At 38.5% G+C, this 26,106-nt stretch overlaps 1 protein-coding gene across 8 annotated transcripts; it reads left to right on the top strand.

Annotated features, from left to right (window-relative positions):
- The first annotated feature begins 870 nt into the window (after nucleotides 1-870).
- On the top strand, nucleotides 871-26,106 carry rxfp2b (relaxin family peptide receptor 2b). 8 transcript variants are annotated; one of them, XM_079610969.1, is made up of 18 exons: nucleotides 871-1,113; nucleotides 5,503-5,640; nucleotides 9,400-9,477; nucleotides 11,074-11,179; nucleotides 13,968-14,039; nucleotides 17,475-17,546; nucleotides 17,891-17,962; nucleotides 18,624-18,695; nucleotides 18,944-19,018; nucleotides 20,606-20,677; nucleotides 20,793-20,864; nucleotides 20,983-21,054; nucleotides 21,152-21,223; nucleotides 21,497-21,568; nucleotides 22,302-22,531; nucleotides 23,516-23,926; nucleotides 24,958-25,176; nucleotides 25,407-26,106. In XM_079610969.1, exons 1-18 carry the CDS (start codon nucleotides 1,008-1,010, stop codon nucleotides 25,646-25,648), a joined length of 2,253 nt encoding a protein of 750 aa, XP_079467095.1. In that variant the 5' UTR covers nucleotides 871-1,007; the 3' UTR covers nucleotides 25,649-26,106. The 8 variants fall into 8 exon arrangements, with proteins under 8 accessions (XP_079467095.1, XP_079467096.1, XP_079467094.1 ...); XM_079610970.1 differs by having other exon boundaries at nucleotides 874-1,113; nucleotides 5,500-5,640; nucleotides 23,522-23,926; XM_079610968.1 differs by having other exon boundaries at nucleotides 874-1,113; nucleotides 5,500-5,640.

Raw genomic sequence — 26,106 nt, 5'->3', positions numbered from 1 at the left:
TTTTGCAAGACATTGCGCCATTTCATGCTTTTCATCTTTAGAAAGATCTTTCTTCCTCCCCATATTGCATGACAACTGCAGTAATTTGCTTAATAATGTGGAAAAACCTTTAGTTAAGTAGGTTTTCCATTTACCTAAGAAGACCTGGCAAACTAATTAGCAAACCTGTCTGAGATTAATAACAAACACTTTCTTTGAAAACTAAAACCTGAATGTTTATTGTACTGAAATCATGTCACTTGTAGATAGATAGATAGATAGATAGATAGATAGATAGATAGATAGATAGATAGATAGATAGATAGATAGATAGATAGATAGATAGATAGATAGATAGATAGATAGATAGATAGATAGATAGATAGATAGATAGATTTCTACTGTGAACTATTGTTACTATAATTATAACAATAGCTTACATTTATAAATTTGGTTTGGTTAATTTGGTTATAACTGGTTAATATTGTTAATATTATGGTAAGCTGCATGTGAAGCCAATGGGTTACCTTTCCGTTTCAAATTAGACAAATCTACGTTTTTATGTGAATGAATAGATGAACAGAACAACTGGCCACATGATTCAGTCAACCACACAAGACGAGACTGACGCACAACAGAGACAGTCTCTCTCTCTCTCTCTCTCTCTCTCTCTCTCTCTCTCTCTCTCTCTCTCTCTCTCTCTCTCTCTCTCTCTCTCTCTCTCCCTCCCTCCCTCCCTCTCTCTCTCTCTCTCTCTCTCTCTCTCTCTCTCTCTCTCTCTCTCTCTCTCTCTCTCTCTCTCTCTCTCTCTCTCTCTCTCTCTCTCCCCCTCCCTCCCTCCCTCCGGACAAACTTTTGCACTGTAAAATGTGACAGGTTTCCACCTGTATTGACGCAAAATCACTCTCTGGTGAGATACTATTTTGAATTGCTCGTTCATTCACACAATAGGCTAACGTCGAGACAGATCGTGATTTTTTTCCCCTCAGCTCAGTGTTTGGATAAAATGTAATTGGACTCATGTGGGCATGTACGACTGGCACGAAGCCACAATGAGATCTGTTCAATCGGTTTTTACATTGGATTTATGTTTGATATGGATATTTTTCACTTTATGGATAACAACAATCAAAGGTAAGAAATGCTAAAAGACAGAGCTGGGTCATCTTAAATAAAATAAAATAAAAGTTATTTGTTGGTGTCCTAGTTTCATAAATATTATCATTTCATTCGTTTCACTGTAAATTGAATGTCTATAGCCTACCATTTAGTAAGACTATACAAATGGTAAATTGTGCGGTAGCCTACCAAATTGTACATTTTACACAAAATATTTGGGTTTTGTCATTTTACATACATTTTAGGGATGACATGCTTGAGCCTATACTGGACCCGTAATCTGGCGCTTAAAGAACATGGGTGTCAAACTATTCTGCATGACAGGACAAGAGTCAAGGGCTTAGGTTGGGACTTGATTACAAGTGAATAAAATTCTAAATGTATAGGCCTAATTAATTTAAATAAACTCACGTTTGTAGGCTATATATGAAGTCACAGTTACTAATATGAAATAGCCTACAGTAGCCATCACTCACAGCCCACAGTGTTTGTAGATTTATTGTATAAATATCAAATTGGCAATAGGCCAGTGTTCACGTTAGCTCTTGAGGAACAGGCGCAGTAATCCAACTAGTTGCAATGAAAAACCTTTTTCATTCATGGGATGTTTCCAATGTTCTAGTGGAAAAGGTTCTTTAGATCATTCAAATGTTCTTTACACTAATAGCCTAATATAGCCTAGCCTAATAATGCTAATAATATTATTAAAGTGGTTCTTTAAGATCGGTTCACAGTGGTAGACCTTTCTGGAACCACTAATGGCAGGCTACAGACAGTGTTAATTTCGTTAACGAAAACTATGACGTTACACTCTAAAAAATGCTGGGTTGTTTCAACCCAATTTTGGGTAAAATATGGACAAACCCAAACGTTGGGTTAAAAAATGTAATGTAAAATTTTAACCCAACGGCTGGGTTTGTCCATATTTTACCCCTTAAAACCTTTTTTTCCCCTGACTAAGGTGATGAGAGACTACACACACATCATTAAAGATAACTGTGAATAGCAACACATGCACAATATCGTTGACGAAAGACGAGACTGAATGTGTTTAAAAAAAAAAAAACTTGACTAAAACCACTTTTTGTCAAATAAAAGAGACGACAACACTGTTTTTACGAGCGTTCATGCTTACGGTTGCCAGATTTCAATAATTGAATCCCCCAGTCAGTGCTTTTCGGTTAAAAGAACACGTTGTCAACCCGGTCTTTTGAATCTGGCAACCATACGCGCGCGCGCTCGACACTAGGCTACTGAAAAAGCGCGGATGATCTGAAAACACAAGTAGGCTAAGCTGGAGTTCAGCGATCTTCATTTGAGATTTTTTACTTAAACTAAATTGTCATTCAGTCGGTCTGTGTTCTGCCACGAGCCGCAATTGCGCTGTTTGTAGGCTACGACTAAATCTGCGATTAAAATGCAGGCTGATATCCAGCAGTGTTTTTAATTTGATCATTATACGAGCATAAATGCAATTTTTCCTGAATATCCACACGATTTCATGTGACATTAATTTTATACAACAGTTCAACAAACAAACGGGTAACATTGGTGACTTAGGCCTACTAAAACAGAAGGCGAATTGCTCTATTTTGCACCGAAAGCCACAGCAGAACTGCAGCACACAGCGGTGATTCGTGAACGAATCTGTGGCTTTGAACGAATCGTGAGATTCAATGACCCGTTCATGAATACAGCCACTTCGTACTGAATGAATGAATGAATGACTCGATGACTCACTCATAAAGACAGTGAGTTACCGCCACTTACTGGCGATTTTCATTTAATATTAAAAGTATCACTTCGTTTTTATTATCATTGCATATTTATTGAACATTGTTTTATTTAAAGCATTAATTATTTTATAAAGGTAAAAAAAAGAACTGGAAAAATCGATTTAAGGGGGCAAATATTGTCCCTTAATGGAAAAGGTGTGACTGTAGTTTAAGTGGAAGAAAGGGGGTACGGCACTCTAAATAATTGGAGAACCACTGAACTAAGGAAAAGGAGATATGTATAAGATATGTAGGCTAGAGATATAAGAGATATAAGATATGTAGAGATATCTACATAAAGATTATGTAGAATTGCACAGAGCTACTGCTAAAGAGTGCAATGTCAATACAGCCTGTTACCTTCTTTTTAATTTCTTATTCAAATTAAGCCAATTCAATTAAGCTTAATTGAATTGGCCTAGAGAGAAAAATGAAAATGACATTTTTTGTCTAAAGACTACAAAAAAAGGGAATTGGTAACTGCAGTTTGACTTAAAGTTGACAGAAAATGCAATGACTTTTCGTCAACTAAAACTAAACTATGGAAGACAAAATGACTAAAATGTGACTAAGACCAATAAGCATTTTCATCTGAAGATGAAAACCAAGAATAAATAAAAAATGGCTGCCAGAATTAACATGGCATCACTGTGAAACCCCCTTTTTGAGCCTGTGTTTTTAAGAGTGTAGGCTATTCTGTGTGACATGGCAGCACTTGATCCAGTAATACTAACACTTTCTTCTCTATTCTAACTTAAATGTGAATGGACATGGGAAGATGGGATTTCTCGAAATGTTGGTGAATAAACTTTCCAACCGAACCTACAATTGATAGAGATTTATACAATTCATACAATTACAATTCAAGTAGTACTGATTGTTAGGCTCATAGTCAAGTCACCTTTATTTATATAATGCGTTATATTGTTTCATCGCAGATACATCAAATATTCAAATTGATAATATTACTGAATATGAAAGGGTATTCTCAAAAAGTATTCTCGTCGCTTTATAAACTTAAGGTTGAGCCACTGTCACTTAGACTATTTTAACGATGTCTTTACTACATTTTCTGGGCTGGCAGATATCCATTACCTAGCAGCCTAAGGAGTGAGCCAGCTCTCAGATTTCATCAAAAATTTTATCTTAATTTATGTTCCGAAGATGAACGAAAGTCTTTCGGGGTTGGAACAACATGAGGGTGCGTCATTAGTGACAGAATTTACATTTTTGGGAGAACTAACCCTTTAAGGTTCTTATAAACCTCAACCAAATAACTGGACTAAACTCTATCAGGTGACAGATGGAGAGAGAGAAAAAAAACTTGGAAGAAACCAGGCTCAGTTCTCCTCTGGACAAATTAATGAACATGGTGTGATGTACATGTATGATTCCAGGCTTCAATTTAATCACTATAAGTCAGTGTATTGATAATCTGCCCATCTCCTTCCGCTCAAAGATCGGAAATGTCGAGCAGCTGGCATTAGGCATTAAAGTACAAGATCCTAGAAGGGACAGCAAGCTGTTTTCTTTTTCCTGTGATTTCACAGATGGCATAAAGTCTTGTCTAAAACTCGAACGCTGAGTTCCTATTGAGGACAATCCAAACAGAGAGTTGCTACAAGACACTTTACAGAGGTCATGGAACATTTACCCTCATTTAAATTCAGCAAATTCTCTCAAATGTATTTTTTGCCTTTAAAAGTCATGATTAAGTATTATATGTTTAAGAAATCTCATGATTTATGATTTGATATCTCTCTCTTCACCTCTCTCTTCTCCCCTCTATTTTACACCTGTAATTACAGCTGTATCAGATTCAAAAGTAGATTTGCATTACAGATTTGCGCTCATATGAATATTCCAACCTAATGTTCTTGTCTCTGAAGCATGTGCCACCATATATATATCAGTGTGAGTCTATTATATAACACTAAAAATATATATATTTATTTTTGACAATCTGCACAGTTTGTCCCTTTTCAGTAAGATACAAAATCTTACTGATATCTCTTTTCTTTTCTTAATTTTTTTGAGATATCAAGGTCAAGTTTGCAACACAACTTGTTTTGATTTATGGCTTTGATTTTCTCAGTTTTAGAGTAAAATGTTTTTTAAAAATATATATATATATTTACTTTTAAAATTGTAAGTGTTTTTGTGCAGTTTCCATAACAATAAAAGTAAAATTCTATTACCTTTTTTAAGTTCACTTTTTAAAACTTTACATTTACCTTCACTTTTTATTTTTAACAATAATCTGCCAATTATCTGTCATCTTTAAAAATAGACCAAACTTAAACCTGTGCTCCAAAGCATTACAGTAAATATTTAGGAAAGTTTAAGTTGGAAATTTCATTTTCAGGTCTATGCTCAAAAACTGAATAAATGTATTATAATTAATTTAGTACCATAACATTTTTGTATATAGTACATTTATTTCTTTAAAATAAATAAATAAAAACAGTGCAGAGTGCTTATCATTCATGTTTTTACTAAAGACAGTATTATAGCCTCATTTATACCACCCGACTGGATCTTTATATCTGAATGACATTATTAAATTGCATTTTACCTTAACAGCAGAAGATTAGAATAAGTGTTCAAAGTGATTTTATTGTCCCAGCAGCAGGGCTGGAGCGCAGGCCTTCAGAAGACTGTCAGCTGGGTTACTTCCCATGTGGCAATATGAGCATTTGTCTGCCACAGGTTCTGCACTGCAACGGACAAAACGACTGTCCCAATGGAGCTGACGAAGACAATTGTGGTAAGAGCTTTTTACAAATACAGATTACAGACATCTCACATATAGCTTATATATCCATCCATCCATCCATCCATCTTCTTCCGCTTATCCGGGGACGGGTCGTGGGGACAGCAGTCTCAGCAGAGACGCCCAGACTTCCCTCTCCCTAGACACTTCCTCCAACTCTTCCGGGGGAATACCGAGGTGTTCCCAGGCCAGCCGGGAGACATAATCCCTCCAGCGTGTCCTAGGTCTTCCTCTGTGTCTCCCCGGAACAGATGCCCGAGCCACCTCAGCTGGCTCCTCTCGATGTGGAGGAGCAGCGGCTCTACTCTGAGCTCCTCCATCTCTATGCAGCCACCCTGCGGAGAAAGTTAATTTCGGCCGCCTGTATCCAGGATCTTATCCTTTCGGTCATGACCCACAGCTCATGACCATAGGTGAGAGTAGGAACGTAGATCGACCGGTAAATCGACCGCATTACTGCAGAAGCTGCATTGATCCGTCTGTCAATTTCCCGTTCCATCCTTCCCTCACTCGTGAGCAAGACCCCAAGATACTTGAACTCCTCCACTTGAGACAGGAACCTCCTCCACCAACCTGAAGCGGGCAAGCCACCCTTTTCCGACTGAGGACCATGGCCTCGGACTTGGAAGTGCTGATTCAAACTAAGAGCGGTTTAGAACCCCTTATCCTTCGTCCTTCGGATGAGACGTAAAACCGAGGTCCTGACTCTCTGTGGTCATTAAAAATCCCATGGCACTTCTCGTAAAGAGTAGGGGTGTAACCCCGGTGTCCTGGCCACATTTCACCCGCATTGGCCCCTACCAATCATGGCCCCCTAATAATCCCCATCCACTGAATTGGCTCTATCACTCTCTCTTCACCTGTATCTGGTGTGTGGTGAGCGCACTGGCGCCGTTGTACTGTGGCTGCCATCGCATCATCCAAGTGGATGCTGCACACTGGTGGTGGTTGAGGAGAGACCCTGGCATGATTGTAAAGCGCTTTGGGTGTACAGTAGTACATATGAAAGCGCTCTATAAATGCCTCATTCTATTATGAAGAAAGAAAAATCAAGGGCCAGGACGTCGCCCAGCATGGCGCAGCCTGGAGCCAGCCCCGTGCGAAGGCGAGGGCCCCGACGACCCGATCTCTGGACACTGGCTATATATATAATATATATTGGGTCAGAGTATCTCTGAAACGGCAAGGCTTGTGGGTTTCTTGCAGTCAGCAGTGGTGAACCAAAAGTGATCCGAAGAGGGACAAACCATAAACTGCATGGCGACAGGGTGTTGGACTCCCAAAGCTCATGGATGCACAAGGACAACACAGGCTATCCCGCCTGGTGCGAGCTCTGTATTTGCTCCCCCTGGCATTTTTTTTTTTTTTAAACATAGTGTCTCTTTTCATCTATATGCCGATGACCGATACCCAGCTTTACTTTCCCTTGGAACGCAATAATAAATATTCTCTTTAGCCTCTGTTAGATTTTCTGAACGAACTTAAGTCATGGCTTTCAAGCTATTTTTTACACCTAAATAAAAACAAATCTGAGTTTATTATGTTTGGCCCCAAGGAAAACAGTGTTTTGGAACAGTGTGCCAGGAATCTGGGTTTCAGCTGTTGTCAAGTCATGCTTTTACCAACTTCGTCTTCTCAGTAAAGTTAAAGGATAATTCCGGTATTTAACACCTTGAGTCTATATTGTAGTTGGTTTTGGATGAACAAGAGTGGTGGACAACATTTTTTTGACAATGGTTCCTCTCTCGAGTTTTTGACTATAAAAGAATTGGCCATGGACCCATTTAACATTGGAGTCAATGGGCATGTCCGAAAATGTCATTAAAACAACCTTTAACATTAGTTTTCAAAACTGTGCAACTCACCGAGTGATTAGTGATGTTAGTTGATGTTCCAGAAACAAAAAGTGTTGCGAAATACAGTTTCTGTTGTGTTTTATTCGTCATTGAGCGGAAGTTACACGGTTGTGAAGTGTCTGAAAAAATAGTTCCACTATAGCAAAATAAACGGATTGGAATCATATATTGCGACGATATATTGTTTATAATCATCAACGAACACCACTAACCACTCGGTGAGTTTAACAGTTTTGTAAATGAACATTATTGGCTGTTTTAATGACATTTTCGGACATGCCCATTGACTCCAATGTTAAATGGGTCCATGGCCAATTCTTTTATAGTCAAAAACTCGAGAGAGGAACCATTGTCAAAAAAATGTTGTCCACCACTCTTGTTCATCCAAAACAAACTACAATATAGACTCAAGGTGTTAAATACCGGAATTATCCTTTAAGCCCTTTTTATCAAGGAGCAATTTTGAAACAGCTCTTCGTGCTTTTGTAACATCTATGCTTGATTACTGTAATTCGCTGTACTATGGCATTTCTCAGGCTTCCATCTCTTGTCTGCAGTTGGTTCAAAACGCAGCTGCTAGACTGCTTGAAGGGAAGCGAAAATATGACCACATGACACCAATTTTAATGTCCCTGCACTGGCTTCCTGTCAAGTATAGGATTGAGTTTAGAATTGTATTATTTGTTTACAAATCCCTCAATAATTTGGCACCTCAATATTTAACTGATCTCTTGATTCCGTACGTTAAAATTAATAAATAAAGGGAAACATTTGAGTGACAAAATTATGTAGCTTAGCATGGATTCAGCTTGAAAATGGGATAGTAGGAAAGTAGGGATTCACCAAATTGAGTTGGTGTAAATGTGTGAATAATATAGTATCAAAATGTGTTAAAAGGACGAAATATTCAATAAACTTAACTATTAGCTATAAAATATGTATCTAAGAGCATTATTTATGTATTTTCATATCATATAGTGTGACAAAATAATCATATGACAAGAAAACCCTGTCACACCTTATGATGTTGTGTCACACCATATGAGGTTTCATGTACTTAGCATGATATTAAGCAATGTGCTTTTATGCTAACACCCTAAAACCATACTAACTATAATATAGCAATATAGTTTTAAAGGTAGGCCTAATATTGACTGAAAAGTAACTTAATTTGGCCATTTTTGTGTAAAATGCGTCACACCAAAAGACAGCGCAAAAGGGAACTGAAGCAGGAGTGCCGGATATACTTGATTTTTTTTGAAAACATGAAGAGAGAAAACTCATCTTGTAGCTTTCAGTGTCCTTCTGAGGTGTTGTTCTTCCTTCTGAATGAAGGAGGACCCCCACTCCCCAAAGGTCTCCAAACAATTGCCCGTTTAAAAAAAAGAATATGGCGTCACACCATCCATTTTTGGGACAAAATGTTTTAGTTAAGGGTGACTTCAAAATATTATGCCTGAACTTTTAGTCAAGCAGACTCACAAGTAGACATCTGGGTTATCAATATATGATTGAATAAATATGATTAATTATTCAAAATCTAAATTTGTGAAATGTGCTTACAGTCACGGCATGTGAGCTTTTTCTGGTTTGGCTGAAAATCGTGAAAAAAATGGAAGATTAATCCCATGAATGCTCTGTATTTTCATATAAAACAGAGCTTTCTGAACAATATCACCACAGTTTTTGACATATCATATTTTTCTGTAATTTACTTAACTTTGACACAAAAAAAGGCCATGTCATGTCAACCCCACATATTAAAATGGATACAATATCGTACCTTTTTTTAAAAATCAATTATGAACTTATGCCTGTCTGTATGTGTTTTGTGTGAATGTGTTTGTGTGCTCGTCTCATGTTGACGTCTATCTCATCGCTGTCCATCTCTCTGAAGGGGATAACAGTGGCTGGGCAGACCTCTTCGACCAGACATTTAAAAGGGTTTATCCACAAGAGCTTTCTACAGAGTGCCGTAAATATACACCTAATACCTAATCATTAACCTCTTGAGCTTGCTGTCTTGCAGTCTCAAAAACACAATTTAGACTGTCCAGTTCTAGACAGTACTACTTGTATTAGTACAAACTTTGCCTAAACTAGGCCTATGCCAAATATATCAAGTGCAATTTTTAATGTCACTTTCAATAGAAGTTCATTATCCACATTTTTCCTAACGATGCTGCATTTTAGATTATGGGAGGCACTCCCGGTTTGTGGAAGTTCCACTTAAAAAGACTGAAACAAATCATTTCAAATCGTAAGGTTGCTCTACAGTTGGACTGAATGAGCTGTAAAATAACAACACTTGGTATTTTAATGTGATATGGTATAACATAGCAAGAGCTCTTTCAGTCGCTGGATTCTTTTCCTCCTGATTGTTTGTTTTTCCTTTGTGTTCCACTGTAACAGTATGCAAAAAAGACTAGGCTGTACTGCGCATTTGTGGTCTGCTCTCCTGCTATAATTTATGATATAGCTATCCCATGAATAATTCACTGAAATGCACAAATAATCTTTATTTCCCCCCCAAAATCCTCAGGTCTCTTTCCAGGTTTGTTTTCACATGGATGCTTTAAAATCCAAACGTCCAATGCAATCTCATAGCAATTCATCCGTACATTTTCGTACAGTTTGTCTCCAGTGATGGGTAGGTTTAGGGGTGGTCCTTCCTGGTGATGCTTTTCTAAAAATACGAATTCGTATAATAAATTATTCACCTCGTAAAATCCGTAGGCTACAAATTGTGCATAATAGGGCTACACATACTATACTCATCTTTGCACCAATAAAATGTGCAAAACTTTATGTTTTTACTACCAAATTATATGTATCTAATTAATTTAAATTACAGTGCACTGTTTTCCTCGACATCTCGCGATTTCGGGGCACGAGAGTTCCCGAACATAATGCATGATGGGATACGCTAGTGGGTTTTTGGACAAGGCAATTGTCTGTCAAAATGATGGAAATCACTTTGAAATAGTATCACTCAATGTTCCAGCTAATTAACATTTTTGATTATGGGATACATAATCCCATTTTGATTTTGATATACATAATACAGACATAACAGTGGTATTTAACACGTCCATTTCTGCTGAAGTAGGCTAATCAAGCTTTTGGGGTATAGTATTTCATTGTCTGTTGTAGTAATTTGTTTATGCTTAACTTTTTAATTTCCTTTTAATGTTCGATGGTTAAAGGGTGAGTAGAATAATGTCATATTGTACTCAGTTTTCGAAAATGCTTATTATTGCATTCATACAGCGAACCTTTTGCTAATTGTTTACCGTTTTAACGAAAGTACTTCCATAATTCGTGAAAAGCGTCATGGGGCATAGGAAAAATGTGGATAAGGTCAACTCGTATTTAAACTTTTAAATACATTTGAAATGTAACCTTAATTTAAAATTCGTTTTAATATACTTTTAACAATGTAAATCAGTGTTCATTTTTAACTACAGTATTGGATGTCACTGCACAGAACTTCCATATTGCCAAAAACTGTTGAATTTGAATGAGTGTATGTTCGTGTGTATATGTATCTCTTTCCTGTCCTGCCTTGCAGAAGTGGAGCAGTATCCGGATCGTTGCCAGTGCATTAACAATGAGATCCACTGTGTGCATGTCAGCTTGAGATCCGTTCCACAGGTGTCAGCGAATGTTACCTTCCTGTACGCAGCCTTCCATTGCAAATTTGTATAGTCAAAATGTACAGCAGCCTAATTCACTGATTCAAAAGATTATGAATTGTTGAAGGTTTAAAGGGATAGTTCACTTTGAAATAAAATTTTGGTATGTTGTAGCTTACCTGAAGTGCATCCAAGATGTAGGTGTCTTTGTCTCCGCAGTAGTTTCAATTTTGATATTTTTAGGTCAAACCGTTCTTGTCTGTCAGTCATATAATGCAGGTATATAGGAACTGTCTCCAAAAGCATGCAGAGATGTCTCTAATAGCATGCAGAGAAAAGTCCAAATTAAGAAATTCCCCATCGTAAGTGCACATTGATGGCCTAAGACACGAAACAAGTGGTTTGTGTGATAAAACGAACAACAGTATTTATATCGTTTTTATCTCTTTTACACAACCACGTCCATCTGATCTGTTTACACAGGATTTCTTCCCTGGAAACTAATCTAACCGCCTTCGATTGGACGTTGCATTTTTAGCAGAAACGCGTGTGATTGGCTGTACGGCTCAACGTATGCCTTTGATTGACCTAAACAATGAAGCGAGTAGTGTGTCAAGATAGAAGGCTTACAAATTGGGAATAAATGAAAACTCAACACTCCCGGATGAGTTATTCGCGCGAGCTTAGGTCATAAATGTGCACTTATGATGGGGAATTTTTTAATTTGGACTTTTCTCTGCATGCTATTAGAGACATCTCTGCATGCTTTTGGAGACAGTTCCTATATACCTGCATTATATGACTGACAGAAAAGAACGGTTTGACCTAAAAATATTAAAATTGAAACTACTGCGGAGACAAAGACACCTACATCTAGGATGCACTTCAGGTAAGCAAAAACATACCAAAATTGTATTTCAAAGTGAACTATCCCTTTAACGCTGCTTTCCTGTGCTATCAGAAATTTCCTACTTCCTACTTCTGAAGTTGTGATTACGAGCTCATCGCATTTAAGTAGCTTACTTTGTTGTCGAAAAAAAAAACAGGAATCGTGGAGGACACCAGGTTATTCTTGCCTATTTCATGGGGAAATCTTATTAAAGCCAAAATGTAATTTTGAATAAAATGAAGCTTCCCATTCGTTGACAACCATATAAACATTCACCGCACTATATAGATAGTCAGCTTGGTGACAATTCTGGAATTTCTGTCAAATAGGCTACATGCATATTTTCGCTGTATAAAATCATACAATGCTTGAAATTATTATGACTACAGTATATGCAAATATATGCACTACTTTAACGACAAGAAAAGGCGATAGCTTTTGTGGAAAAAAAACGAATAAAGAATAGCAGTCAAAGGAGCAATTATTCTCCTCTCCGCCATGTTTAAAGTTTATGGCACGCCCAACTCGGAAACTCCGGTATTAAAATCATATCTGAGTTTCCCAGTGGTAAATACTTGGGCGTACATGTCCAATTTCCGACTAAGGAAATCGTATTTATATATTATTCCGATAGCATGTTAAGGCAGCCAAAAAAACATAACCCAGTACTAAGCTCTAGAGCAGGGTCAGCCAGGGCCACTGGGGCAGTGAGTTATACAGCATTTCAACTTGAAAATCACTAATCATAAACAGTCTGTTTTCATAAAAGAGCTCGCAGGGGCTCAAATGATCTTTACCAGAGGCACTCCCTCACAAAACTAAACAACCTTTAACCCACGTGACAAAAAAAAAAAAACCGTGGTACAAAAAAAAGAAGTTTAAAAGTAACCAAATTCCACTAGAAAATGTGCGCTTGGCAACCCCACAGCAGGCGGTTTAGAAATAAACAACCAATTAGAATTGCCCACTTGTGCGTGTTGCGTCACAGGCCCTGTCACAAATGGCACACTTATGCACAAATGACACACTTATGCACTTTCGGTCAAGCACAATTTATACTTCTGCATCGAACTCCTTCGGCGTACCCTGACGTGCACCTCTCCAAAAATGTAACAACGTATCAATTCTACGCGGATGCAAGCTCTGTGATTGGTCTGCTAGAACCTCTCCGGGTTTCAAATGCTGTAATTGTGCGCCAACGACGCAGAAGTATAAATGAAAACCAACACGTTGCCTACTGCGTAGAGGCTCCGGCGTAGGTCCGATGCATACAATGGCTGGCGCGTGCGCGTGTCCGTAGCCTGTGAGACCGTAGGCGTGGGGTGGCCCATTTGTCATTTTAGGTCTCACCCCCTATGCGGTCGATTTGCGCCCTCGATACGCACTTTTGCAGAGCCCTCACTGATCCGCAGCAGACTTCTTCCCGCCAGTCAAAGCGGCGTTATGTCACGAAAGTGCGGACTCGTAGGAAGACCGCGAGTGCTATCTGCGATGGGACAGGGCCACAGAAAGTTTCGCGGACCCTATTTCGTTTCACGACCAGCTCCTCCTCTCTGAATGTCTAATGGGGTGGAGGGATAGAGTTGTGGGTAGGGTTAGGGTTTGGTTGGATATTCTAGCTCCACCCATTAGGGCCAAATTACATTTGCTCCTCCTCGCTGGATCTCTAGCAAGGAGGAGCTACACTAAAGCTCCACCCATTTGCTCTGCAGTGAGCAGCTTCTCGTCACATGGCAATAACGGGAATCGCGTTTTTTGAATGAAAAAGAGATCGTTTTATTCTTACAGCTATGGTCTGAAAAGTATATTCAGTAAAACAGCATGCAAAGTCAAACATGACACGGCTTAACAATACATTTTCTTTATCATGTATTTTCTTCAGCATACACAAATGAAACACTACTGAGTGTTTAATTAGCTGTTTGTGTTGCTTTTGGACAGATCACTGAAGAGCAACGAGATTCGCATGTTACCCAATAAAGCCTTCATCAAATACACAAAACTACAGAGGCTGTAAGTATGAATAAGCCATTCCTTTCCTCTGATCCAAAAAAGCTACTTATAATTTTTGTCACAATTAGTGATTGATTTTTATAAGACCTGCTCAAGACAACTTTGGTATGCATTGACTAAGGAGATGCTTTGCTTAAGCCGCAAATCAACACAGAGGCTTGTATAGCTGTCAACCTGTACAGCCAATGCCTGTTTACAGTATGTGGTACAAAAACTATTGGTTCCTGCATGAAACTGATTAACGTTTATGATCAGCTTTCTGTTGAATCCACTGAAGCTTTTATGATGAGGCCATGGTCACCTTCCTTTAAATTGAGCTTGCTGCTGCTTGTTAATCTCAGTATTGGCAGGTTTCTGCATAGCATGCCATTAAAGCTGGGATTTTATGTGTCGCTCTATAGTGATTAATGCTTTCTAGTAGGACACACTGAAAGGCGTAAGGATAGTGGCCACAAGCACTTACAGTTCTGTAGATATCTATTGTCAAAAGACATCAGCATTACACCAATAGAGAGTAATGTTTTTCCTTTTTACAAATAATTTTCATAAAATAATTTTTGAAAGTATCTAATGCTCACAAGGCTGCATTTATTTGATCAAAGATATAGTAAAATTTATATAGATATAGTGTAATTTATTCATGTGATGGAAAAACAGAATTTTCAGTGGCCATTACTCCTTCAGAAATCATTATAATATTCTGATTTATGCTGATTATCAATGTTGAAAACAATTGTTGCTTTATGTTTGTGGAAACTGTGTTAATTTCTAAACGTTCAAAAGAACAGCATTCATACATTAACAATGTAAAAGTTGCCGCTGTTACTTTTGATCAAGTAACGTTAAATGAATCCCTGCTGAATAAAGGTATCAATTTCTTAAAAAAAAAAAAAAAAAACCTTTCTAACCCCACATTTTTAATGGTAGTGTAATGTACTATATAGACCATTACCACATCCCAGTTGCTATAGAAGGCATAGCAACCCCACCCCCCCCCCGTTCAGGACAGCTGCAGCTCCCCCTGTCATCTGTCGTTGAGAAGTTCAAGGTGGCAAAATGCAGAGTCGCGCTAAGTCTGAGAGAGTCCAAAGACGTCCGGGTAAAGCAAGCAGGCATCATAACAAGATCAGGCTGCAAATGGGCAGTCAGCTCAGCCATTGAACAGGCAGAAATCTCACTGAAGTTACGTGATCTCTGCATAGGACGCCAAGGCCTGGGGTCGACACACTTCCAACAGTTTGGGAATGCAAGCACAAAGATTAAGCGAGGCATGGTCCAGTCAGAAATCTGACCTCAAGAGGAAAAGGGGCGTTTGACCAGAGCAGTGGAAAAAGCATTCCAGGGAGCTTGGACAAAATGGGATCTGCCCAAGCGTAAGATCACATGGGCAAAGCTGTGGAGACTGGAGCCCTACCGCATCTCCTTCCTTCAGCGCCCCGTGTACGACACCCTTCCTTCAACGTCTCACTTGCAATCATGGGGGTTGAGGGACGACCCGTACTGCTCTGTGGTCAAAGGGGACACTGGCACACATACTGTCAGGGTGCAAAACATATTTAACCCAAGGTCGATATAGGTGGTGCCACGACAAGCTCCTGTCCCTCGCTGACGCACTTGAGCGAGAGAGGTGCAAGAAGAGGTTAGGTTGCACAGACGAGAGAAGAAGTATCACCTTCATTAAGGAGGGAGCCAGACCCTTCGCAGCCAGGGCATCAGCAAAATCCAATCTGCTGCAAGCCACAAGCTCTTGGGAAATGAGAGTCGACGTCGGAAGGAGGCTGCAGTTTCCGGAAGTCGTCCACACAGCCCTCTTCACCCAGACATCGTCCTGTGGTCAGCCAAATACCGTAAAATCATTCTAATCGAGCTGACCGTGTCATGGGAGGACGGCTGTGAGGAGGCTCAGGAGAGGAAGGGCTTGAAATATCAGCCTTTAATCCAGGAGTGCAAAGATAAGGGATGGCAGGCATGTTCCCTGTGGAAGTAGGGTGCAGAGGCTTTCCTGCCAAATCAGCATGGCGGCTGTTGTCAGCTTTAGGCATAGACGAGAAGAGCAAAAAGAACGCTACTCGTAGGATGGGAGAGGAGGCTGAACGAGCTTCTTGCAGGAGTAAGAGAGAGGAAGACCGCTGGAAGCCAGGAGCAGATGGGCAGTGATTTGGCCACCACTGCCGACCCACCAACTGGAGAGTGTTGTAGTTAAGGGTAGAAACACTCAAGGAAGGTTGGGTACCACCTGATGATATCTGCTTCTGGCTGAAAGCAACGGTTACCTTAAGGGTAATCGATGAAAGCACCCAACAGGTGTATTTTTTACATATATGTAAGATACATACAGTATATGTATAATTTTAACATATATATATTTTTATATATATAATATAAAATTATTTAGTTTTCCATGTCCAGAGATAAAAACATCAGTTTGAGACAATTGTCCATTTCATGCTTTTCGGCACGAGACAAAACATTAATGAAATATTTGTGATTTACATATTGCTTGCAAAAAATAAAAATCAAACATGAAAAGTTAGTCATTGTGGCGCTTTTTTTTGTGTGCTACTTCAGTGAATCTACTTTTTGTGTTTCTGTCAAGGAGAAAAGCTATTTTGTCGTATTTATGTTTAGTGTTAAGTCTTAGAAACGGCACTGAGAGTCGAGTTTTACCATTCGAGCTGTGTGTACAGTAACACTTCAATGTTTAGGTTCTGTTCCATGTACCGGTAGGTTAATGGAGTTTTCTTCTTATATAAATTATAAATTTTATGATTAATTATCAATATGCCCATTCCCTAATTCATAATTCAAAGCCCCTAAATATTTAATATTGTAGGTGACTCAAAAAGGACTATTATTTTCTGTAAAGAGCCACTGCAGACACCGTCAGCTTGAAAACACAACGTACTTGTGCAGTTACAATGTGATGACGCTCACATGTCACACAGAGGATGTGGAAACTGCCCTGATGAGGCATTCATTTTTGCGCCTCCAATATTCAAATATTTATTTATTCTTAGATAAATTTTTGGTTGGGGACATTTAGTTTTGGATACAGTACTGATGGCAAAGGATGGTGTAACTATGAATGTGAGTTGTTGAGGGTATTCTGTGAGGTGTGGGAGGTATTTGCAGAGATTTATTAAAGATAAATAAAGGACACGAGACAAGCTGAAATTGTGGTCCAGGTGCAGGCGTTGGTCAGAAACACAGTGAGGCAGTGCAAAAGTGCAAACCAGCAATCCAAAAACCAGTCAAAATAGCTTAGCACAACGTCTCTACGATATTTTAGTCTATATGGCTTGAGTCCCTCCTTCAACAAACATGATTTTATAAATCTATTTATATATCTATATATTTTTTTAATCAGTTTGGTTAACCTGTTAAACACAACCACCTGTAGACCAAATTGCTGATTGTTTTTTTTTTCTTCCTCAGGTTTCTCCAGGATAATTGCATTCTCACAGTTTCCGTTCACGCTTTTAGTGGACTATATAAGCTGCAAAAACTGTAAGTGTTTTTTGTGTGTGTGTTTTTTACGTTTTTTAATACATATTTTCACATTAAACAGGGGAATAGTCAAGTCACCCTTATTTTTTATAGCACTTACATTGTTTCAAAGCAGCTTCACAATAATAAACTGGAAAGTATTAATGATTCAAACGCAATAAAATTCTGCTGTAAAGCAACTCTAGCAAGATCATACTGTTATTATTCAGCTCAATTCAGTTTTAAAGTTCCTCAATTATGAAAGTTCAATTCAGTGAATAGCCTACAACTATTTTTTTTGTCTTCGTTAAAACGTCCCTCATTCTGAGTTAAACTCAACATTATTTATTGTTCTTGTGTTGCAGATCTTTGAGCCAGAACTGCATCTCCTTGCTTTCACCTGGAGTCTTCAGTGATCTTCATAAACTCAAGTGGTTGTGAGTACAACCATCAACAAGCTGTAAATGTTGTTGTTTATATATATATACTGTACATACAGTATATGCTTATATATGCGCAAATTAAACTGCCAACATCCAAAGTCCTGATGATTCAGTTGTTTACATGAGTCATAGACTACATTATATCTAAAATGTTTTGCAACAGCAGTATATGCCTGTTCTTAACAGTCATTTTTGTGCATAAGTACACAATACATATTGAATATTTTGACCAAGAATAAGATTTGTATTAATACAATTAAATAAACTTGTATTGTTGTAGTATATTAAAATAGATTCAAAATTTGTTACAATTTAGGGTTGTTGATATTTAGTCTCTTAAACTCAAATGCTGTATTTTTGATCAAAACAGTTGACAGTGCAGTTACAATAAAAACAGTAATATTGTGAAATGTTATTCGATTTTAAATTATGTTTACTGTCCCTTTTGATCAATTTAATGCATCCTTGCTGAAGGATATTTATTTCCTTAAAAAAAAAAAAAAAGCAAAGAAATCTTACTGACCCCAAACTTTTAAATGGTATTGTATCTGCACTGAATCTATGAGTTATTAATTTATTAAATTAAGTAGTCCCTTAGGTTGGCTGGTGGTTAAGGAAAATTTTTGCAAGTTTTAAAATGTTATTTTATCTCCAGGATTTTGGATGACAATCCCATAACAACAATTACAGCCAACACATTTACTGGTCTGAGTTCCCTCTTCTTCCTGTAAGTCTTCATCCATCCGCATTTATGAAGTGCTGGTCATTTCCTTCTTTTGTTTAAATAAACCCCATTATTTGTGTGTAAAGTGCTGTTCTTCAGAATCAATGCGTTTGTATAATTTCACCCAAATTCAGTCACAAAAAATATCGCCCTGAAAAATATATTTGCATTTTAAATGATTTAAGTCTGTGCACTGTAGTTTTAAATGTCTGTACGAGGTTGTGGCTCACCTGATCCAAACATCTGTACAGGTCAATGGTAAATGCCTCTCTGGAACAGCTCCCCCCCGCCAGACTCTGCACCCATATGCCCTTACTCAGCTGGCTGTAAGTATCCACTTCTCTTTTACTTACTCTAGCTGTCGTGGCTTACAGGATTGTGAATTCAGTTCAGTTAGGAAGATGCTGGCAGCGAGGCAGATCATGTTTGAAACAGAGCTGGGTCACTCTGAGACGACTCAACCAGAGGTATCTGGCTCACATCTAAAAAAAATTAAAAAAATCTGAAGAAAGACAAACATAAATAGTATGAAAGTCAAAACATCAAATACCATGGATAAATATTTAGTTGATTAAGTAATCCACTATTTTGTAAAGGGGGTCAAAATGACCATTTTCACCAGAGAAATTAAAAGATGGCAGCATCATTATTTTATTTTTTACAAATAGATAGGTATGTCCTACCTATCTAGATATTTAGATATTTAGAGATATTTAGCAATCCTTGTTGCATTATACCAATGGACACAGTTCATTTATTAATGTTATTTTAACATATCAGTTAAAAAATAGGGAGAAGCACTTTTTATGGGTTTTGTTTCCTACGTTGGCATGCCTGTAACTCAGAATGCAAACAAAGAAATCGTAATATTCAGTGGTATATTTTTTTGATATTAATATAGCTCATTTTATACAAAATGGAAATTGAAAGTGCTTTAAAATCATTTACAAGTTCATTTACAATGGGTGAAAATGAAGAACTGAATAGAGTGCTGACGTCAAAACCCGGAAGACTAATTCGCCAATGTTTTCCTCAAGATTTCCCTATGGGGTTTTTCCAATTTATGAGTAAAATAAGATCAGTGGTAAACATATGTGACAATGCTTGCACGATTTTCTGTGCAACTTAACCTGCACACACTCACACCCCAAACGTTCTTATGTACTTAATAGAAACATACGTTTATTTAAATGAAACATAACAGCTTCCAAGATTTGTGTTTACGAAATGGATGTGTGTAATTTACATTATAGAGCAGAACGTATCATAAAGTTATGTTGACCACAGATCAGATTTTTCTCACTGTATATTGTTAAAAAAAACAAAAATCTAAATCTAACACACACACACACACACACACACACACACACACACACACACACACACACACACACACACACACACACACACACACACACACACACACACACACACAATGATATATATATATATATATATATCATATCAACATAATGAAGCTCAGTAAAATTCTATTGTGCATAGTGTACAGTACATCTGTAGCATTTTTTCTTTTAGCATTAGTTTGTTTGGCTCTTTTAAGATCCCAGACAGGTTTAAGTGCTACCTGGGGCTCATCCTTCTTGCTCTCATCTTTGTGTAGTACAAGAACAGTATGTACTCTGTTGCTAATGCGTTATTCTCTCCTTGGCCATGGTGTCCGTCTTTGACAGCCAAGAGCAACAGGATGAGCCTGGATTTCACTGATATGCCGATGTGTTTCTAGGTGTAACCAAAAAGTCCTAGGCCAGCGGTCATGCTACCTTTTAATATTGTGTACGTCACATGTACATGTCAACATGCCTGTATTATATTTACTGAAATTTTGTATATCCAGCATTTTTATTTGCATTATTAATTCTTACTCCTCAATTTTATGACATGCTCTCTTAAAGGGATTTTGAGGGGAATCGTATTACGACGTTGGGCTTGTCAACTTTACTCGCTTGTGAACATCTTACTGTGCTGTAAGTATACGGTGTCCTTATTCAGCTGAACAGAAGTGAACAGCAAAACACCAAAATCAGGTCCCTTTCAATCAGGTTTATGATTGTAAGTCTTCTCATCCTTGGTGCTTTTTAGGTCACTGAGAGCCAATCTCATCAAGAGTTTGCCGGAGAAAACCTTCCAATCCCTGTGCATGATGGGAGACCTGTGAGTGACAATGAAACATTGTTGTGAATGAGTGTGTGCATGAAAATAAGGACAAAGAGAAGGCACTAGTGATGTATCAACGATTTTATCGCTTGACATGCCCTCGTCGCTTTTGCAGGGATCTGTCCAGTAACTTGATAAAGGAACTGCCAATCAGTATTTTCAAGGATTTACCCTCATTGCAAATTCTGTGAGTAGCAGTTGGATAATTTAAACACAATCGGGTGCAGATCTTTATAAAGTATATATGTACATACTATCCGGCTGCTGTGTTTTCTCATTTGTAGGAATCTGTCCCAAAACCCACTGGACCACATCCACCCAGGCCAATTTAACCACCTAATTCAGCTCCAGTCTCTGTAAGTAACAGCGTTATCTAAGGTTTTCATGAATTTTTCTTTTTTAACAATATATGTTATTAAATTTGATATGCTTTAGTAACCACACAGCAAAGGTTGTTCTCTAAATCGAGTTTGTGTTTGTGGGCTGTTGATATACTGATGATGACAAGAAAACAAACAGCAGACCAGGCTATGTGCCAGATTGTAGTATTCACTGAGGCTTAGAGCTTGCAGGTGACCGGACAATGGTCAGCAGAATAACACTAAAACGTCAATATTCTGTTTTTGCAGTGGCCTGGAGGGAGTGGAGATCCCAAATATCCAGACAAGCATGTTCCGGACCATGGATAATCTCTCCTACATGTGAGTATCTCTCTTTTTTTAAATCAGACCTGCAAACTCAGGTCTGAGAGGTGAAAAGGTGACATGTTTACAAATTAAATCCTCGTACGGTGGTGTATGGGCATCCCAGAATTTTTTTTTGTTGGTGATTTTAAAATCCAAACAAAGCATTATGGTGGATACTGACAAGAAAATAAAGGGAAAAGACAACATTTGCTTCAAGTAAAAAAAAACAAAAAAACAACACCACACATTTATTGACACCACTTAACTTGAACACCACACCAGCCACAACTTGCTACATCAATACAAATCTTGTATCTTGTCTTTATCTGAACATAATATTTGACGGTGCCCAGGGCCCCTTAGATGTCCTGGGCCCCTGGGCAAGTGCCCAGTTGCCCTAATGGTTAATCCGGCCCTGGTCAGTGACAGAGTGCAAGCATATTCGTCTAAAAAAATTAGCCTATTCATTTATACCCACAATGTAATGTAAAATTTAGCATTTTTATCAACTGTAAATTTGTTGTTTACCTTTTACCATATATCTTGGAGTATCGCAATAATATTGTATCGTGAGTTCAGTATCGTGATAATGTATCGAATCGTGACATGAGGGTATCGTTACACCGCTAGAATCACAGAAATGACACACATCAGTGTGAATTTTGTAAACACATTATATAACATGAATATTCATAAAATATTAATCTTTTAAAATAAGAATTAAATATTGATATTCATTTTTTCTCAGATATTTCAAGAAGTTCCAGTACTGCTCTTACGCCCCACATGTCCGGAAGTGTAAACCAAACTCAGATGGTATCTCTTCTTTTGAGGATCTGCTTGCTAACGTGGTCCTTCGTGTGTCTGTGTGGGTCATGGCTTTTATCACCTGCTTTGGGAACCTCTTTGTTATCGGGATGCGGACTGTCCTGCGGGCTGAGAACAACCTGCATGCCCTCTGCATCAAAGTTTTGTGCTGTGAGTACCCGACGTTTACATTTGACCATTGCCCACATTATATTAAACACTAAATATGCTTTATGATACGGAGTTAAAAGCATGTAACCTTAAAAGGCCAAGTCTTTTAAGATACCAGCAATAATGACACCACAAACATCTGTTTTCAGGGCTTATTTGTACTATAATTGGCTGACTGTTATGAAACCAATGTGACGCAAGCAGAAGCAGCTGGCACTCCAAGAAGAAACAGTTTTCTAGGACACCAAGCTCTCGAATTATAAGTGTTCCTGCACCATAATGTCTTCTCAATTACACCAAGCCATATTAAATATCGCAAGCTATCTCTTCATTTTTCTATTTATCTGAAAAATTATGTACGTTTCATCTTACTGAAGAACTCAGTCCAATTATGCTTTCCGCATTCAGAAAGGGATGTGTGAGAGCAGTTGACAATTATAATTTAGTTCTGGAAGAGCACTGCCTGAGATGTTTAAAAACCCTTTTCTCCAGGTCCTCTAGCTGTCTGTCTCCTTTAACCAAAGTGTCCCACTGTTGACAATCTCCCGCCTGACATTTAGCCTGAAAGGCTGTTCTGATCGGACGGGAAATCTATAAACCTGTAACAATTCTATTCACACAGGATTCGCTCTCTATTACAATCACCTTCACTGATCAATTCTAACTCTGGAGTTCTTGGGCTGGTGCCATTAATCAATGCACCCATGTTTGGCATGGGAAAGGCGTCTATTTTAGCCTGCAATGCTATTACCATGTGCTCCGGTCACGCATCTGTGCTATGCCTCGTACAAATTGATTTCTGGCCTGCTGGGGTTGTGATTTATCTTTTAAAAATAACATTTTATATGTGCAGGAAAGGCTGGCGCAAGACCAAATTGTAAATCTGGGCTTTTAGGAAGCTACTTGTTCATTAATGAGTTCTGCTTCTGATATCTAATGAGTAATAGCTAAAGCTATTTACCACAATGCTTCATTTATCCCTAGGTGCAGATTGCCTGATGGGGGTCTATCTGTTTTTTGTGGGGGTCTTTGATGTGAAGTTCCGTGGCGAGTACAACAAGAACGCCAAGCTGTGGATGGAGAGCCTGGAGTGTCGTACCATTGGCTTCCTGGCTATGCTGTCCTCCGAGGTTTCCGTCATGCTGCTCACTTACTTGACCATAGAGAAATTCCTAGTCATCGTTTTCCCTTTCAGCCACCTGCGACCAAGCAAGTGCCAGACATTTGCCGTCTTGACCTCTATATGGCTGCTAGGTATCTCTATAGCTGCAGTGCCTCTGCTTAATGAGGACATGTTTGGGAATTATTACGGACACAACGGAGTGTGTTTCCCTCTTCACTCTGAGCGTCTGGAAAAGCCCATTGCAAAGGGATATTCCACTGGAATTTTTCTTGGTGAGTTCTGGCAATGGTGGAGAAATATTTGATTTAGTTATGATCTAATCCAATAGGCTTCCCAGCACACATAGATCATTGTAACAAGGTTAGATGTTATGGGAAGAACGAGGCGGGAACCGGCGAACATTTAAAGATTTTAATAAACAAATAAAACAGAAAACAGAAACAACACATCAAATAAAATCAGGCCTGTTCCTCTCTCGATCTCCACTGTCTCCTCCGCGAGAGATACGAGAACGGTGTCGTTCATCATTAATCACGCCACCGGTCTCGCGCCGCCCTCTCATGTCCCTCGACCTCGTCCTGCTCGCCACAATCATTTATTGAAAATAAGCTACAAAAATGTCTCTTTCTGGCTTTAACATTAACATTAATCTCCCATATTTATTGGACAGGTTTAGTGGATTTTTTGTTGTTGTTAAGAATATATACCAAATCAAAAGTTTGGGGTCTGTAAGATGGGGTCTGTTGATATATCATGTAAAATTTAATTTGGGCTATTTTTGATCCAGGAAACCTTAACTAACAAACGTGGACAAAAATAAAATTGAGGAATATGGCCTCTTCAAAACAGCGAAATGTCTCAACCTCAATAGTCTGAAGAATATCTGTCTTATTTTTGTGCCACATTCTGTTAACTGCTGCTGATGGTGGCACTCGTTTATCAATGAAATCAACCAGACTGAATTGATGAAAGCCATTTTCCCGCGCATTCAGACCTGGAACAGGCAGATATACGCCCCTGTTGTTCCTGATGCGTCCAGTGGGGGGAGGCTGTACAGTATGAGCCAGATCAAATGACTCGAATATAAGAGGTTATTAAATAATTTGCTACAGTTATTGTTGCTCGGCAATCATGCTACGTTGCAACGTTTATCATATATGAACGATTGCTCCAGGTGTGCAAAACCTCACTTTTCTTGTATGCTCAGCTTTTAGTCACAGCTCAGCCTACAGAATTGGCCTTGACCTGTTTTCACTATGCTTTGTGCTGTTTTTCAATCAGAGTTTTATGTTTATACTTGTAGGACTTAACCTGGTGGCCTTCCTCATCATTGTCGTCTCCTACTCCAGCATGTTTTACTCCATCTACAAAACAGGCATTGACGCCACAGAGGTGCGTGGACGGCTGCACAGGGACGTGGCTATGGCACATCGCTTTTTCTTCATCGTGTTCTCTGACGCCCTCTGCTGGATTCCCATATTCCTGGTCAAAATCCTCTCCCTGCTGGAAGTTAAGATACCAGGTTAGTTGGTCCTCAAAAAATGTAAAGAAAAAAAGAAAAAACAATAATGTGTGTATAGAAATGGTATACACGCAAAAATGCATTCACAAATATTAACATGAGGAATTTATTAGTGCCACTTAGATTTTATATTTGACTAAAACTACACAAAAGACTATAATGCACAAACATATAATGCACTCAATATTTTACTAAAGGAAAATATCTCTTATCTTTCATGTCTCTCCCAGGAACAATCACATCATGGGTGGTGATCTTCATCCTTCCCATCAACAGTGCCTTGAATCCCATCCTGTACACGCTGACCACCAGTTTCTTCAGAGAGCAGGTGGAACTTTTATGGTGCCATAGACAGCCAAGACTCAAACAGGACCACAAGAGCTTCACCAGCTCTGTTATTTACATGGACCCCTCAAGGTCTTCTTATTACCACCCACAGACATCTATAGTCATAGATGTCAGTTATAGATGAAGATATTCTGTATTATGGACATTGCATTTGTCTGTAGTGTATCTACAGAGTTTTCGGAGTGCCGGAGCACTTAAAGACGATGTCCTTGTAGAGCCTATTTGCTGGTGATCATAATCACAGAATCATGGACTGACTGTAATCAGATGCCATATTGAAGACCTAAATTAGATCAAATATCTACATGTTATGGTTGGACAAGAATGATAAAACAAAGTGTAAGATAGCCTGACACTATTGCAGTAGGCCTACATCATAAAAAGCTTTAAAATGGCTGAATATGTTATAACCTTGCTAGTCAATAGGTTTTAAGACCATACACTGATCTTGTAAGATGCAGCCTACTTTGACAGAGGGTTGGTTGCATGCAGGCTATTTGTATTTTGCATATATGATGTACAGTATTATTTCCCTTTTTTGTAGTGTATTTGTGTCAAAAAATAAAGAAAAATCCTCTTTCA

This window comes from Phoxinus phoxinus (assembly GCF_949152265.1).
Source record: "Phoxinus phoxinus genome assembly, chromosome: 4".
NCBI classification, from domain to species: Eukaryota; Metazoa; Chordata; class Actinopteri; order Cypriniformes; family Leuciscidae; genus Phoxinus; species Phoxinus phoxinus.
This window is presented reverse-complemented; position numbering and strand designations above follow the sequence as displayed.